This window comes from Euleptes europaea, chromosome 3 (genome assembly GCF_029931775.1).
Source record: "Euleptes europaea isolate rEulEur1 chromosome 3, rEulEur1.hap1, whole genome shotgun sequence".
Classification (NCBI taxonomy): Eukaryota; Metazoa; Chordata; class Lepidosauria; order Squamata; family Sphaerodactylidae; genus Euleptes; species Euleptes europaea.
In genome coordinates, this window is record NC_079314.1 from 26,561,826 (window position 1) to 26,578,041 (window position 16,216).

General features: G+C 46.4%; 1 protein-coding gene across 1 annotated transcript; it reads left to right on the top strand.

The window, feature by feature from the left end:
- Positions 1 to 2,070: 2,070 nt before the first annotated feature.
- Positions 2,071 to 11,444, top strand: RPL11 (ribosomal protein L11). Its single transcript, XM_056846184.1, has 6 exons — positions 2,071 to 2,134; positions 5,966 to 6,119; positions 7,345 to 7,451; positions 7,543 to 7,674; positions 10,176 to 10,286; positions 11,369 to 11,444. The coding sequence occupies exons 1-6, from the start codon at positions 2,129 to 2,131 to the stop codon at positions 11,396 to 11,398; spliced, it is 540 nt and encodes a 179-aa protein (XP_056702162.1). The 5' UTR covers positions 2,071 to 2,128; the 3' UTR covers positions 11,399 to 11,444.
- Positions 11,445 to 16,216: the final 4,772 nt, after the last annotated feature.

Consider the following 16,216-nt stretch of genomic DNA (forward strand, 5'->3'; position numbering starts at 1 on the left):
CTGTCGTCTCCAGAGTCACATACTTCTGTAGCTGGCACCAACCAGCAATCTAGCCACAGCATTCTGCACTAGCTGCAGCTTCTGGACACACTTCAAGGGTAGCCCCAAGTAGAGTGCATTGTAATAGTCCATTCTAGATGTAAATAAGGTATGGATCACCGTGGCTAGATCTGATTGAACCAGGAATGGATGCAGCTGACATACCAGGCGAAGCTGGGCAAAAGCACTCCGAGCCACCACAATAGGGTTGCCAGGCCCCTCGTTGTCACCGGCGGGAGGTTTTAGGGGCAGAGCCTGAGGAGGGCGGGGTTTGGGGAGGGGACAGACTGCAATGCCATAGAGTCCAATTGCCAAAGTGGCTATTTTCTCCAGGTGAACTGATCTCTATCGGCTGGAGATCAGTTGTAATAGCAGGAGATCTTCAGCTAGTACCTGGAGGTTGGCATCCCTATACCACAGCCACTCGATTTTCTAAGGTGACAAGCAGCACTCCCAAGCTGGGAACCTGGTTTTTCAAGGGGTGTATAACCCTATCCAAGAAAGGAGAGATCTCAAGTGCCCAGTCTGCCTTGTCAGGATTAAGTTTCAGCTTGTTCACCCTCATCCAGCCCACTACGAACTCCAAACTAGGGTTGCCAGCTCCGGGTTGGGAAATACCTGGAGATTTTGGGGCTGGAGCCTGAGGAGGTTGGGATTTGGGGACGGGAGGGACTTCAATGCCATACAGTCCAATTGCCAAAGCGGCCAATTTCTCCATGGGAACTGATCCCTATCGGCTGGAGATCAGTTGTAATAGCAGGAGATCTCCAGCCAGTCCCTGGAGGTTGGCAACCCTACTCCAAACACCAGTTCTGTTCGTCACATCAACAGCATCCTTGCAATATGCAGTCAGATGGACAATAAAAGGGTATCATCTGCATGTTGGCGACACCACAGCCCATATCTCTTGAAGTCCTCTTCCAGCGGTTTCACACAGATATTAAAATAGCATGGGACATAAGACAACTCTGCGGAACCCCACAGGTCAACCGCCACGGGACAGAGCAGGAATCCCCCCAACACTACCTTCTCAGCTTTGATAGGGCTTGAACCCCCGTAACACACTGTCCCTTATTCCCAGCACTGAGAGGCAGCTCAGGGTCACGATTCCCCCCGTTCAATTCTCCATAGAGGTCACAAAGCAGTCTGTTCCGCATCCCAGCCTCAAGCCAGATTGAAATGGGTTCAGAAAATCAGTGTCTTCCACCAACCTCTAGAGCTGAGAAGCCATCTATCTGGGGCGGGGTGGGGGAGCTGTCGAAGTTAATCAGTAGCTGTGTGAAGGGCTTTCTTTTTGTCTAATCTGGGACCAGTGTGGTATAGTGGTTAGCACGCTGGATCAGGAACGGAGAGACCCAGGGAGATGGCTAAACTTACAGCTTTTATAAATGAAAGTGATAATGAACAATTTTGGGGGGAGTGGGAGGCGTGGAGAATTTACTGTGAAGATTATTTTTCAATAGGTCAATTTAAAGGATATTCCTTGATATAACCCGATTTGAATTTCTTATTATAGATATTTTAGAATATTATATGAACTGGATTTGATAAAATAAGATAAATGTAATGTAAATTTACAAATGAGGATTACATGATGGCAAAAGTATATACAAATTAAATGCTAGACAGAATAGAGTGAAGGGGAAGTCTTTTTCTTTGTAACAGATAATTGTTTTTTACTTTGTTTATACTTATAAGATTTATATGATGGAAAATGATTTAGTTGTAATAAATGAGAAAATAATTAAAAAATTATTTTTTTTAAAAAAAGGAACGGAGAGCCCCAGGATCAAATCCTCACTTCCTCCTTTAGTGCAGATCCGCCCTGCACGGTGTTGATCCCGTTTTTATACCGAGGTCGGGCGTACACCAGCAGGCTGGTGCCAAAACCGACCTTTCTACCTGACCTGACCACGCGGTATTCACTGCGGCCGTGCGCAGCGCCTCCTTCCCGCCTCTAGAGGGCCGCCGAGCTCCCTTCGAGGGAACCGCTCTTGCCTGCCCTCCTCCTCCTCTACGGCAAGCCGAAAGCGACCTCCCTCACAAGATCCGCTTCCGCCACTTTCCGGGTCTCTTCCACGCCTCCAAGATGGCGGTGAGTGGTCGCGGTTTGCAGAGATGCGATGGGGGGGCCGGATTGAATCCGCCTCCATCCTCCCGGGCCCGAGCCCTTCGGGCGCAGCTTTGTTTGCCACGGCTCGGAGAAGGATCGGGGGGTCTCCCGCAGGCACTTATGGGAGGCGGTGCGTGTTCGTCTAGGGCCCGGGAGCCGTAGACGCGTCGGTGGGAGCAGCCCTTACTCCAGGCCGGAACGCCGACAAAGCCCCCTTTCCTAGAGGAAGGCCTCAGCCTTTCTCTCTCCCCCCCCCATGGTTCTTTTGAGATTTGTTTTTAAGGAAACGGGGGCTCCCTCCCAGTGTCTTTCCATTATTGCTTTAGTTTGTGTTTGCTTTATATGCGGACGCTGCTGGATCAAACTAGTGGGCCGTCTTGTTCAGCATCCTGTTTTACCCAGGGGTCCACCGGTTGCTCTGGAGGGCTGACGAACGGAACGAGCAAGGCCTCCCCTAACGTGACCTCTTAGTACTGAAAACTGTTAACTTTTCTAGTAGCCACTGATGGTCCCTCCCCCCCCCCCTGAACCGGTCGAATCCCCTTTTGAAACCATCACTTCCTTTGGTAGCAATTCACAGTGGGTAGCCGTGTTAGTCTGTCTGCAGCAGTAGAAAAGGGCAAGGGTCCCGTGGCACCTTAAAGACTAACAAAAATATTTTTGGGGTAGGGTATGAGCTTTCGTGAGCCACAGCTCACTTCTTCTCACCGAGTAAGTCAATTGTGGCATTCATTGCTACCAAAGTAGTAGAAAAGGGCAAGAGTCCCGTAGCACCTTAAAGACTAACAAAAATATTTTCTGGTAGGGTATGAGCTTTCGTGAGCCACAGCTCCCCCAAGCAGTCATTAAAGGGGTAGAGAGAGGGTCCACAACGCCTTTGCTACTCTTTAGCTATCTTGTAAAGGGTGGAAGGTCAAGTGAGCTGTGGCTCATGAAAGCTCATACCCTACCAGAAAATATTTTTGTTAGTCTTTAAGGTGCTACTGGACTCTTGCCCTTTTCTACTACTTTGGTAGCAGTGAATGCCACAATTGACTTACTCGGTGAGGGAGAAAAATCACTTTCTTTTGACTGTCCTGAATCGATTGCCCATTACCTTTACAGAGTGTCCCTAGAGCTCTAGTATTATGCAGCTTGTTCATGTGCTCTCTCCATTCCATGCATAATTTTATAAGCGTAAATCGCATAACTCCCTGCAGTTGTCTTTCCCCCTAAAATCAAGAGCCCTGGACTTTTTACCTAGGCTGTCTGTCTGGGTGGTCCCTGTTTGTCACCTTTTTCCTCCCTCCTGAAAAGCAGTCTGGCAAACCTAGCTAGTGGAGCTTTCCCCATTTGATCTCTGAAAAACGACAGATACGTAATAATCCAGGCCTAGTTTCCCCTTGAGATGGTAACTGCCTGTGTCTGGCCGGTATCTTTGGCTGGAGATGGGGGGATCTGAGGGTTGAACCTTGCTGTTAAAAAAAAATCCCCTGCTTGTAGAAAATTGGCACGTTGGGGGGGAAGACTAGGTTAGAAGCCTTCTCCCTGACATCTGGTTTTCTGCGTAAGGAAAATAGAAAGGGATGTCACATCCTGTGCACATCTTTGATGGACATGTGCCTTCTGGTATTCAGGTTAGTTCATCTGGTGAAACCAGCACACTGAGTAGATGCTGAACGCTGGTATTGTGGAATGTCATCTTTCTCCCACCCTCCCCCAAGCAGTCATTAAAGGGGTAGAGAGAGGGTCCACAACGCCTTTGCTACTCTTTAGCTATCTTGTAAAGGGTGGAAGGTCTAAAGAGCACATAATTTATTGTAAGGGGGCTTTGAGTATCTACTATCGCCTGTTGAACATTCTGGCTTTCATTTACTGGTTGGGGGCTCTCATGTTGTAGCTGTGAGGAGCAGCTTAGAATTCATTCTGCCTTGGGATGTTGTTAGTTCAGGAACAATTCTAGGGTCCACCTGCACATTAAGATTGGTGTGACATTTACCTTCAGGGTTTGGTCACCTGTCTATTAGGTTTTAGTGATAAACTAGTTGCCTGCTTGTGAGTCCTTAGTTTCTACTCCTTAGAGTTTGTAGCTGTGGGTAAAAGTGGCTGCTTAAACCTCCTTAGTGTGGCTACCAATGGGTTAAACAAGCCTGAGCTTTTGAAAATTGGGCCTGCTGGAGAATGAGGTGGTAGAAAGGAATGCACGAACTGAGCAGAGCAGGGGGGAAACTTCAGCTCCTCTTTGATTGTTGTACTGGATTTCTGTTGGCAGAGAACAGAGGAGAACATTCCAAAATTTGGTGCCCTGCCTGCACTCTAAACATAAGAAAGGCCATGTTGGATCAGACCAAGGTCCATCAAGTCCAGCAGTCTCTTCACACTGTGGCCAACCAGGTGCCTCTAGGAAGCCCACAAACAAGACGACTGCAGCAGCATTGTCCCACCTGAGTTCCACAGCACCTAATATATTAGGCATGCTCCTCTGATCCTCTAAAGTGGGTCAGGGTGTTCTACCACCATATTCCTACTTCTTTCTGCATATGTAAATTAGTCTTGAGAGGTCAGCCTTAAGGACCATCTGATTAGTTGTGCCTGCTTTGTGTGTGTGTTAGGCCTGAAATGTGATGGCAGAGGGACAGAGTAATTTATCCAGCTGACTCTGCACATGCCCAGCATCTTGTTTAAACTGGGCCACTACACGTGCAGTCCCATTGTGTGCGCACCATTGTTGCACTAGAGATCCGCAGGCCAGGCAGTGAATGTGCTGTTGCACTAATATTGCATGTTTCAGCTGTATAGTCATGAGCCTGGTTTAACCAAGAGGTTGCTGGGCATTTGCAAAGTCAACTGGTTAAGTCTTTCTAGCCTGCCTGTGTCATGTTTAGCTCATGTGTTAGGCCTGCATTGTTAGGCACCCGCGCTTGCAACGATAGCACTGATACAGCAGCCCGCTCAAAAATTTAGGAGCCAGACCCATATTTCAGCCTTCAGGATTATGAGTCATCATATTTTACAATTATTGCTACCACCAAAAAACAAACAAAAACTGGACACCACAATGAAATTCCAAGGCGCAATAGTAACTTGGCACCTGGGATTTGTCAAGCCCTATGGTATTGATGGTGGAGTATTAGCAGACATTAGGAGGGGTAGTGTGTACAAAAGATAGAAGGAAAAACTTTGGGGTGGAATTTTAGAATAGTCTGTGCTAAGGACTGACATTTACTACAGTGATGAGTTGTTGGGGGTTTTCCCTTTTAGGTTGTCTTCAGGGCAGGTTTGGGAGGGGCTAAGCTGAGAAAATGGGGAGTGGTAGCTGTAGTGAAAACTGGCGGAGTGGTATAGTGCTTAACGTCAGACTAACATCTGGGAGGCCCAGGTTCGAATCCCCACTGCCATGAAGGCTTGCTAGCTTGGGCTAGTCATGCATTCACAGCTTAACCTCTTCCACACAGGGTTTTTATGAAGATAAACCATCTTAGGCCTCCATTGGGGAAAAAGGCAGGTTATAAACAGAATAAATAAATAAACCGCAGCAAAAAAGTAGGGGTGCTTTTGGGTGTGAGTGAGTGAAAAGGTGGCCCTTCCCCAGTGCTGAAAAATGATCCTGGCATGTTTTGCAGAGAGTGACTGAATATACATCTAAAGGCCTTCCTTTAAGATTTAAATGGTTTCATGCTCACAACATGAGTTAAAAATGAGTACTTGGAGATGCCACAGCAGATTGTCCCATCTCTGCAGCTTATTGGTGGTTCTTTTTGTGTCGTATGTTCTGGGCACAGGGTTAGGCCGCCTTGGTTCTTAACCATACGTTCTCTTTCCACTCTCACACAGCAACAAGATCAGGGTGAAAAGGAGAACCCCATGAGGGAGCTGCGCATCCGCAAACTCTGCCTGAACATCTGCGTCGGGGAGAGTGGGGACAGGCTCACCCGAGCAGCCAAAGTGCTGGAGCAGCTCACAGGCCAGACTCCTGTCTTCTCAAAAGGTAAAACTTCTTAAGGAGGCCGTCATTGAAGCTTTTTGAGCTGAGGCCCTGGAATATGTTTGCAAGGGGAGGTTTTGGAAGAGAAAAATGAGGGTCTGCCCCTGTGTAGCGTATCAGGCAGTGGTTCTAAAATCCATTGTAAGGTTCTCTTAAGTAAAACATCTGTAGTCCAAGCAGAAGGAGAAATGAAGAAGAGTTGGTTTTTATATGCCAACTTTCTCTGCCACTTCAGGGAGAATCAAACCGGCTTACAATCACCTTCCCTTCCCCTCCCTACAACAGACACCTTGTGAAGTAGGTGGGACTGAGAGAGTGCGACTTGCCCAAGGTCACCCAGCTGGCTTCATGTGGAGGAGTAGGGAATCCAACCCGGTTCACCAGATTAGCCTCTGCCGCTCATGTGGAGGAGTGGGGAATCAAACCCAGTTCTCCAGATTAGAGTCCGCCGCTCCAAACCACCGCTCTTAACCACGACACCATGCTGGCTCCCGTGGTGATGGCTTCTAGGGTTGCAGATCAGGCTGGACTAGAGATAAGGATGTTCTTTGACCAGCGGTTCCCGAACTGTGCTCTGCTAAACATCTCCTAGTGCTCCATGAAGAGATTGGAAAGAAAAATAAATGTGACAGGATCTCAAAATTGTGGATTTTTGTGGCCATGAACTGTGTGTAGGTAAGTATCGAGTCGAAATTATTTAGCTCCTGCAGTGTGCTGTGAAGCAGTGACTATAAAGGGCTAGTCAGCGTTCATTGTGCCAAACTTTAAAGTTTGCTGTCTGTCACCCATCATATCGGCCCTATAGGTGGTAGGTGAAAATTAGTGCTCCATGACGAATTTTTCTCCTAAAAAGTACTCCATGACTCAAAAAATTTGGGAACCACTGATCTAGACTCAAGTTTCAGACCTGCTCTCTGTCATGTAGATTCCAGACTGTTACCTTCTTGCAATGTTGCCATCTTTAGAACTACACACTTTCCACTGATAAGTCTTTTGTGGCTGTGTTGGTTGTTTTTTTTTTTAAAGCAAGCGCAGACTATAGTGTGTGGAAGCCACCCCAGCTGGTTGTCAGGTGGACTTTTTGCTACATGTTTTTAGTTACCTTGTATCTGGTTTTTGTTAACTTGCCTAGTGAATTTCAGTGAATCGCCAGGCAGGATAAAAAGAAACACGCTGCACCGTTACTGTCACTTCAGACAAACTAGCTAAACTGGGCTTTCTTCTGCAGCTCGATACACTGTCAGGTCTTTCGGGATCAGGAGAAATGAGAAGATTGCTGTCCACTGCACTGTACGTGGAGCCAAAGCTGAGGAGATCCTGGAGAAGGGGTTGAAGGTGAGCTGTTCTCCTTGCGATCTGGTGCATTCTTAACCCAGCATTTGGAAGGGGGGAAACTAAGCATGAATGTTTGATGTACATCTTTCAGGTGCGAGAATATGAACTGAGGAAGAACAACTTCTCAGACACTGGCAACTTTGGCTTTGGAATCCAGGAGCACATCGATCTGGGCATTAAATACGATCCCAGCATTGGAATCTACGGCTTGGACTTCTATGTGGTGTGTAGGCTTACCTGATTGTGTTGTTAAGTGGCAGTCTCAAAGTATTATCCTATAGGGCCGGGTTGGCGAACCTGTGGCACGCTTGCCGGACTTGACACGTGGAGCCCTCTCTGTGGGCACGCGCGGGTCTGCCTTGGAGTGGCTCACTGTGGTTGCGTGAGAGGGCCGGGCACACGGAAGCAACGTCCGCCCCCTCCCGAGCCCCCCGACCTACACTTCCGGGGCTCCAAAAGGCCTCCCCGGTTGGCATCTGGGCCCCTCCCTTTCTCTCAGCTGAGCTGCGGCCGCGTGTGCCGCCGCCTCCCCCCTCGCCGGCTTGCACGCTGGCCGCACCCCGGCCTGAATTTGCTGGGGCGCCCGAAGCGCCTGCCGCCGTCTCCCCCATCGCTGGCCTGCACGCTGGCTACACCACAGCTTGAACCCCTCGCTCTCTCCCGAGGTCAACAGGTAAAGTGGGCTCTCTGGCCATGCCATCCCTGAACCTTCTTTCCCCTCCCAGCTCGCCTGTGACCCATGTGGCAGGGTGATCCCCTGGCCACAACCCTGCTGGGGCACCCAAAACTCATGGTGCCATCTCCCCCCTTCCCCCCCTGCTTGACCTGATAGAAAAACCTTTGGACTGGACACTGTGCATATTGAAATGGTCTCAATCTTAGGCTTCAGCCACATTGGGCCTTCATATGGATTGTTTCATTGCAATACAAACCTTGTATAGGACATTTAGATTTGCACATATAGGATGTTAGTGTATGGTTATTGGATTTGTATGCATGTATATCTTTTGATATGAGAAGGTCTGCATTGTGGCCATTCTATGTTTAATTAAATTCATGTTTAATTAATTCAATATAGTACGCTAATTTTTAAGTTGATAATTTTGTGCGGCCCCCGAATGATGTTATAAATATCGAAATGGCTCTTGGCAGAAAAAAGGTTCCACACCCCTATTCTAAACTAAAACTTCAGTATTCAGGTTAAATTGCCGTGTTGGCACTTTGCGATAAATAAGTGGGTTTTGGGTTGAAGTTTGGGCACTCGGCCTCTAAAAGGTTTGCCATCACTGCTATAGGGTATGGTTCTTCCCCCCACCCTTCCTCTATAGGGCCTTAGCTTCCCCATGCCTTGTTATTCCTGTGGGCGCTCTGACATAAGCTATTGTAGGCCAGGAGAAAGGTGTCCTCCCCCTCTCTCCCACAAGGCTGCCTAAATTCCAAAGTGGGTTCCCCTGGTGCATTTATGCAGATGTGTCCTAGGCTTGCTTGTTACGATAGGTCTGTCGTTTTGTATTTCCATCTATAAATAACCGAGCCAAAGAGGAGGATGGCTAGGCCATATGGCGTGTGGGCCTTTGGAATGCCGTGCAGGTAGTTTTCCTGCGATCTGCTGAGTAGTTGTGCTAACCTAGTTAATGCCTGTGCTGTATGATTAGTAGCATAACTATCAAATAAGTTGTTGTACACATGAAGCTGTCTTCTACTGAATCAGACCCCATGTCCATCAAAGTCAGTATTGTCTACTCAGATTGGCAGTGGCTCTCCAGGATCTCAGGCAGGGGTCTTTCACATCACCTACTTGCCTAGTCCCTTTTAACTGGAGATGCTGGGGATTGAACCTGGGACCTTCTGCATGCCAAGCAGATGCTCTACCACTGAGCCACGGCCCCTCCCCATAGTTTCTTTATTCTTCATTGTTTTAGGTGGGTAGTTGTAATGAAAACAAGTTGAAAACAAGTAGAAGAGTAAGATTTCAGTCCAGTAGGACCTTAAAGACCAACAAAATTTCCAGGGCATAAGCTTTTGAGAATCAAAACTCAGTACTTGCAAGTGACAAAGGAAACTTTGGGTCTCAAAAGAAAATTTAAAAAAAATTCTTGTTGCCCTGAAAATCTTGTTGGTCTTTAAGAAGCTGCTGGACTACTATTGTTCATTATTAGGTTTGAATTTTTGCATAATTGCATCTCATCTTACACTTCCTACATTTCATGGCCTTTTGACCCTTTAGTAGGGTTTTTTCATACTCTTAGATAAAACAGTTGCATAGGGAGGATCTGGTTATTGGATCTGAAAAAAGTGAGCGCTATTCCACAAAAGTTTACGCTAGAATAAAAAATTTTTACTTTTTTTCTTTTTCTTTTTTTGCATAATCCATTGAGCTTTATTTCCTAGTGAGCATCTCCGGTGGGTTGGCGAGGGGCCGTGGCTCAGTGGTAGAGCATTTTGTTCGGCATGCGGGAGGTTTCAGGTTCAATCCCTGGCACCTTCAGTTAAAAAAACCAGGCAAGGAGGTGATGTGAAAGACCTCTGCCTAAAAACTTGGAGAGCTTCTGCCAGTCTGAACAGACAATACTGACCTTGATGGTGCAAGGGTCTGATTCAGTATACGGCAGCTTCATGCAGCTACGAAGAGTAGGGAGCGCTTAACACAGGCCTCTGGCTAGTGGTAGCCCAGGGAGTCGAGCATTTGAGGTGTGGGTTTAAAGACTCGTCTTATCGCGGCAGGTTCTGGGCCGGCCAGGCTTCAGCATCGCTGATAAGAAGCGCCGAACCGGCAGCATCGGGGCCAAGCACAGGATCAGCAAGGAGGAAGCCATGCGCTGGTTCCAGCAGAAGGTATGGCCTGGGAGTGTTTGAACTGTTAGCAAACTTGCAATGACCCTTGGTCAGCATTGTTAACCAACAGCTCGAGGGGCCCCTCTTGAGTTGTTCAGCGTACCATAGAGACAGCATGATGGGGCATTGTCAGGGAGGCAAAGATCAGCTCAGGGCATCGTTACAGTATAACTCAAGTGCCGTCTACGCTTTCTGAATCTCAAGGGTGGGATGGGCCCATGCTGGGAGCAGAAGTATCTCAAACTGTGCTCCCTCCTTTCTATTTCTAGCAGACCTAGAGTGCTCTTTTAGAGATTGGGTCGGGCTCAGGCAGTTTAGGAGTGTTAGCCATCAAACTGGGTGGTTATTGCTGTTTGCAGGATGTAAAAGACGCAGGTGGTTTACCTTGCATTCTACAGGAAAGTAATTTGGGACTTCCGTAAGTGGGACCCTTAAATGCTTTTTGGCCCAGCAGTGTACTGTGAGATATATGGTAAAGGCTCATTTCAAATAACTTCATATGATTCACCATGTGGTACAGGAGAGGAGCTGGCAAATAGAATTCTTGCTGTCTAAGTAAGCTAGAAAATAGCCGTTTGCTTAGCTACCTTTGAGTAAGAAGTGCCTTGCAGGCCACAAGGCAGGGAGATGTTACAAGAGTGGATTCTGAGTCGACTCTGTTCTGGAAGATAAGACAGGGGTTTGCATGGCTAGCACAGTTTTTGCCCGCTGGTAACTTTTGTGAGCCCTGGCCTGGATGGCTCAGGCTAGCCCAATCTCATCAGATCTTGGTAAGCTAAGCAAGGGTCATCCTTGGTTAGTACTTGGATATGAGATCACCAAGGGAGTCCAGGGTTGCTACACAGAGGCAGGCAATGGCAAACCACCTCTGAATGTCTTTTGCCTTGAAAACCTTATAGGTCGCCATAATTTGGCTGTGACTTTGAAGGCACTTTCCACCACTAACGTCTGTGGAGTTGTTTGCGAGATTGTTGATTACAGTTTGATAACACCCAATGTGTGAAAAAGCATGTAGTAACTATTAGCTTTGATGAGACTTCTCCTGTTGCTTAGTTTTGATTGTCCCTTTTTTTCTCTTGCAGTACGATGGCATCATCCTTCCTGGCAAATAAATAGTCCCTGTCCCAAAAAGAGTTAATAAAATTTTCCATTGTTTAACTGGTGGGCTTTGCCTTCTTCCTTCTTTTTCAGTTGTTGGATCTGTATGTCTGTATCAGGTGTGGGTCTCTTCTCCTTCCCCCATTGTGGACTTAGTTTTTTTTAATAAAGATTTTATTCAGTAATACAAAGCTTTACAAGTTCTATAAACAAATCTTCAGTTCTATAAACAAATCATACAGATGTTATTAGGTTCAATTTACCATCCTAGTCAGAATAACATTCCATTTTTTAAACATCTAAATTTTTACTATGCAACATGAAGGTTAGTTTATTCAACTCTACCACATTCTTGTCGTTTCTCCAACCACTCCTCTTTATTTGGGTTTACGTTCCTTTTCCAGTATCTCACAAAGACTAATCTTGTTGAGGTTACATAATTCAACAGGAAACATTTAGGGGAGAAAGGTAACTATTTACCTATTCCTTGAGAAATAATTCTAGAAATCATTTCCCAATATTCTTCAGCTCTACTGAATCTTGTACACATATGTATAAAGTTTGCATCAGCAAGTCCACAAACCCAAAGATCACATTTAACCCCTTTATTAATTTCAGCTAATTTATGAGGGGTTAGAGAGCCAGCGTGGTGTAGTGGTTAAGAGCGGCAGACTCTAATCTAGAGAACCAGATTTGTTTCCCTACTCCTCCACATGCAGCCTGCTGGGTGACCTTAGGCTAGTCACAGCTCTCCGAACTCTCTCAGCCCCACCTACCTCACACGGTGCCTGTTGTGGGGAGGGGAAGGGATGGCAACTGTAAGTGGCTTTGAGACTCCTTACAGTAGAGGAAAGCAGGGTATAAAAACCAAGTCTTCTAGCGATAAAGCACTTTGATCGTATTCTCTTCAGCAATGACACGTGCTGAAAATTTTAAGCAACATTTCAATGCTGATCTCCAGAACTCAGATTCAATTGTAGATTCCAAATTCCTAGTCCATAGCTTTATAATTTTTTTCTCCTGGTTGCTATCTAAATCTAACAAGAGATGACATAACTTATCAGATGTTTCCCCAGCTAATGCTAATTTTTCAAAGTCTTGTTTGTTTTCTGATTTCTCCTTTTCTTAACTGATTGTAAAAAAAACTTTTACCTAAAAATATTGGAAGAAAGGAATCTCTTAATTATAGATGAAATCTGTTCAAAGCCCATGAACTTAGTTAATTGATGAAGAGCCTGGTACTTAATTCACTTGGATGAGTGTGGGTACTGAAAGCTGGGTACCCAAGGTTGGGTGGAGAAGGTAAAATTATATAATATCTTTTTTTTTAAGGTGCTTATATCAGGTTAACATTAAAAATGATAAAACAAGGCACATTGGCAACTCATAAGGTTGATAGGCTTAAACCAAACACGATACGCATTTTGGCCTACAGGCCCTCATCAGTGGTCAAATAAAAACTTAGAATACACATACAAATAATAAATGTATGACCATATATAAATAGATAACTTTATACAAGGCCAGGCATGTGTAAGGGGTGTATAAACATTTTCAAGTTAGAACTCCCTCTAGGTAGAATACCTGTAAGTTGTTCTACACTGGGCTGTACTGGTCTCTCATACAAAGTGTGCATGCAAGTATCAACCTGGTAAATGGCAGCTTGCCAGTAATAAGAGGCCTGCCCTGACACGTGATGGTGATGCCTGTCAGATGGGTTCCTACTATTCTGGAATACAGAGGGACCTGGTGAGTAAATATACTTCATTATGCTTCACTTAAACCGGGCAGAAGAAGGCATTGTTGTCTGAGTCTGGCAACTAGCAGGACTCTTAATAGTCCAGCCTCTTGGAGGCTTGGCCAGCAACGGTCCAACTCTCCAGGCTTAAGATATTGGCCCTTCCTGAGACAGATGACTTCTGCAGTTCTCTCCCAGTACAGGTTTCATGAGAGCCAGTGTTGTGCAGTGGATAAGAGCGGCGGACTCTAATCTGGAGATTCAGGTTCGATTCCCCACTCCTCTACATGAAGCCTGCTGGGTGACCTTGGGCCAGTCACAGTTCTCTCAGGACTCTCATCCCACACACAGGCAGGCAATGGCAAACCACCTCCAAACATCTCTTGCCTTGAAAACCCTACAGGGTTGCCATAAGTCATCTGTGACTTGATGGCACTTTCCACCACACCACAGGTTTTCAATGCTGCCCTTGCTTTGCTTCAGAGATGCTAGAGTTCCTCCCAAAGGGTTGGTAGATCAGGCATCTGCAACCTTTTACAATTAGAGCCAAACAGCATCAAAGCACAAAGCAAATGATTGACAGAGTTATGAGATGCCGGATTGTTATTTGCGGAGGCTTTTAATGAGGCACAGGGCGCAGGCATTTGGGCATTAAGGTTTTATTGTCCTTTGAGGGTTTTAAATTGAAATCTGTAAGCTGCCTTGAGCCACAAAGGTGAGGTGTGAATATTTTAGTAAATGCTGGTAGGACACCTCTCTTCATTTGCGCTGATTGAGATGGTCAGAGGAGCAAGTTAGCACCTTGACCCATTCAAGACATGCTGAATGGTGTCAAACGGAGCAGCTCCCCCACCCCATAGTGATCTGTCTGTAGGGTTGCCTTAACAGTTTATGAAAGCTGCAACTTTGGATATAGAAATCTTTGTTGGAACCAGATTGGTTACAAACACATCCTGACATCTGGGCTGTCTTTGCCTAAGGCGTTGGGGAGAGGGAGAGCGGGGAGCACTTTCAACTCAGTCTGTAATTACTGATCTTGGCTTGTTAATTGCTTTGTCCCCTTAGCAACATACTTCTTGAGCATTAAACGGTGTGTGTTAGGGTGATGAAAGGTGTACAACAGAACATATGGCTAGATCGCTTGATTCTACGATGTGTTTTGGTTTCTGGCTGGCAAGCCGCTGCCATCGAGCAAACTTGTTACTTTTTACAAGGCCAGCAGAGGTCTGTATTGCTCTTACTCCAGTTGCAAGAAGGAGAGTTGATTTTTATATGCCAACTTTCTCTACCACAAGTAAGAATCAAACCGTCTTCCCTTCCCCTCCCTACAACAGACACCCTGTGAGGTAGGTGGGCCTGAGAGAGCTCTGAGACAGCTATGACTAGCCCAAGGTCACCCAGCTGGCTTTGGAAACCAAGATTCACCAGATTAGCCTCCGCTGCTCATGTGGAGGAGTGGGGAATCGAACCCGGTTCTCCGGATCAGAGTCCACAGCTCCAAACCACCGCTCTTAACCACTACACCACGCTGGCTTTCATGGAAATTGATGTTAAAATCATGGCTGAAGGAGGAGCTGTTGCTGGCCAAACCCAATATTTTCTGCATTAGAGGTCAATGCTGATGGCTTTGAGGTCAGTGGGAGTTGGTCTATCTGGAGCAAAAGGGGTCCCTGCTCCCAAGCTTTTCCCTGGGAATGAAATTTGCTTTACAGCTGACAGGATGGGAAATCAGAAGTCGGCTCTTGGAAGCCCTTATCTCTCCCAGGTGTGAAGAGCCCCAGAAGAGTTGGCCAACAAGCCAATATTTGTGCCCTTGAGGATAGGGCTGATTTTTTCTACAGGCACAAGAGAGGAGACGCACGCTTTTGAAACCCCCAAAAGGCTATGCTGGGAATTGCGGGACTTCTCTGGGCAAAAAGCCATGTGGATCAGGAATTGAGCAGGGGGATGGGATGAGATTGCCACCTTTTGTGGATCCAAACCACCATTCCTCAGCGTAATGCCCATTTCTGGTCCCCTTTATGTTGATTTGATTCTACCAATTTCCCTTTATTCTCTGAGGCCAGGTGGTATATCCTAGAGTGTATTACTCCTTGGGCCACTGATGTCAGCAATCTTGGCACCAAGGAAAATAGCGACTGGCACCTTTCGCAGAACCACTGCTTGTTGATGTGAATGCTTGTGAGTGCTAGGTTGGCCTTGCTGTATGTGAGAATTCAACAGAATATGTTGATGCTTTCCCATCATGGATACACATGTACCCAAGGCTTTGTGGCTTCTGCCTTTTGGTATTCTGCACAAAGATGTGTTGGATTGCAATGCATATTCCAAGTCTGGGGCTTCCTTCCAAGCTTACTGCTGGCTTTCTCACACACACCCCACACACACCCCTCTTCTGTATCTGAACTTCCACAATCTTGACGTATTCCTATAGCAAAAGAGATGTATCTAGAATTGCCCTCTCCAGATGTCAAAGACAGTGGATGTGGGTCTAAGTAGGCCTCATACTCCCCATAAGAACAAAAGTATTAGCCTTGTGGTGGTCCCTACAGTTGTTCTGCTGCCGCCTTTTGCCTCTTGGGGCTCTGGGGTCATGGCTCAGTGGTAGAGCACCAGCTTCGGATGCAGGAAGCCCTCAGTTCAATCCCTCGCATCTCCACTTGATCAAGTAGCAGGTGACATAAAAGGCTTTGACCCAAGACCTTGGAGAACAGCTGCCAGTCAGAGTAGACAATACTGATCTTGGCAGACCAAAGGCCTGACTCAGTAATATGCAGCTTCATGCGTACAAGTTTGTGTTCATGTGGTTAGGATGTCCACTGTTCTTAAATTTTGAAACTGATTTTCCATTATCTCTCCCCACCCCACCCCTTGAAAAATGCTATGTCATCTATGATAACATTTACCGGAAGGTATGCTCCCAATAAACAGTTCCCTTGTTTCAACAAGTCTGCTCACTTCATTTCCCCTGAAGTAGGAACTGGAGTGGATGAGGATCTTGAGCTTCAATGAACTGCATTCACTTCAAACTTCTTCCCTGGCTTGTCCTTCACTGTATAATTTAATCCATTAGGAAGAAAATTATGACTCTGTT

What these genes read in the sequence shown, in the direction of transcription:
- RPL11 (XM_056846184.1), top strand. An exon ending in TCCTGGAGAAGGGGTTGAAG is followed by an intron (nt 7,452 to 7,542) that starts GTGAGCTGTTCT and finishes TACATCTTTCAG; the next exon opens with GTGCGAGAATATGAACTGAG. An exon ending in ACGGCTTGGACTTCTATGTG is followed by an intron (nt 7,675 to 10,175) that starts GTGTGTAGGCTT and finishes TTATCGCGGCAG; the next exon opens with GTTCTGGGCCGGCCAGGCTT.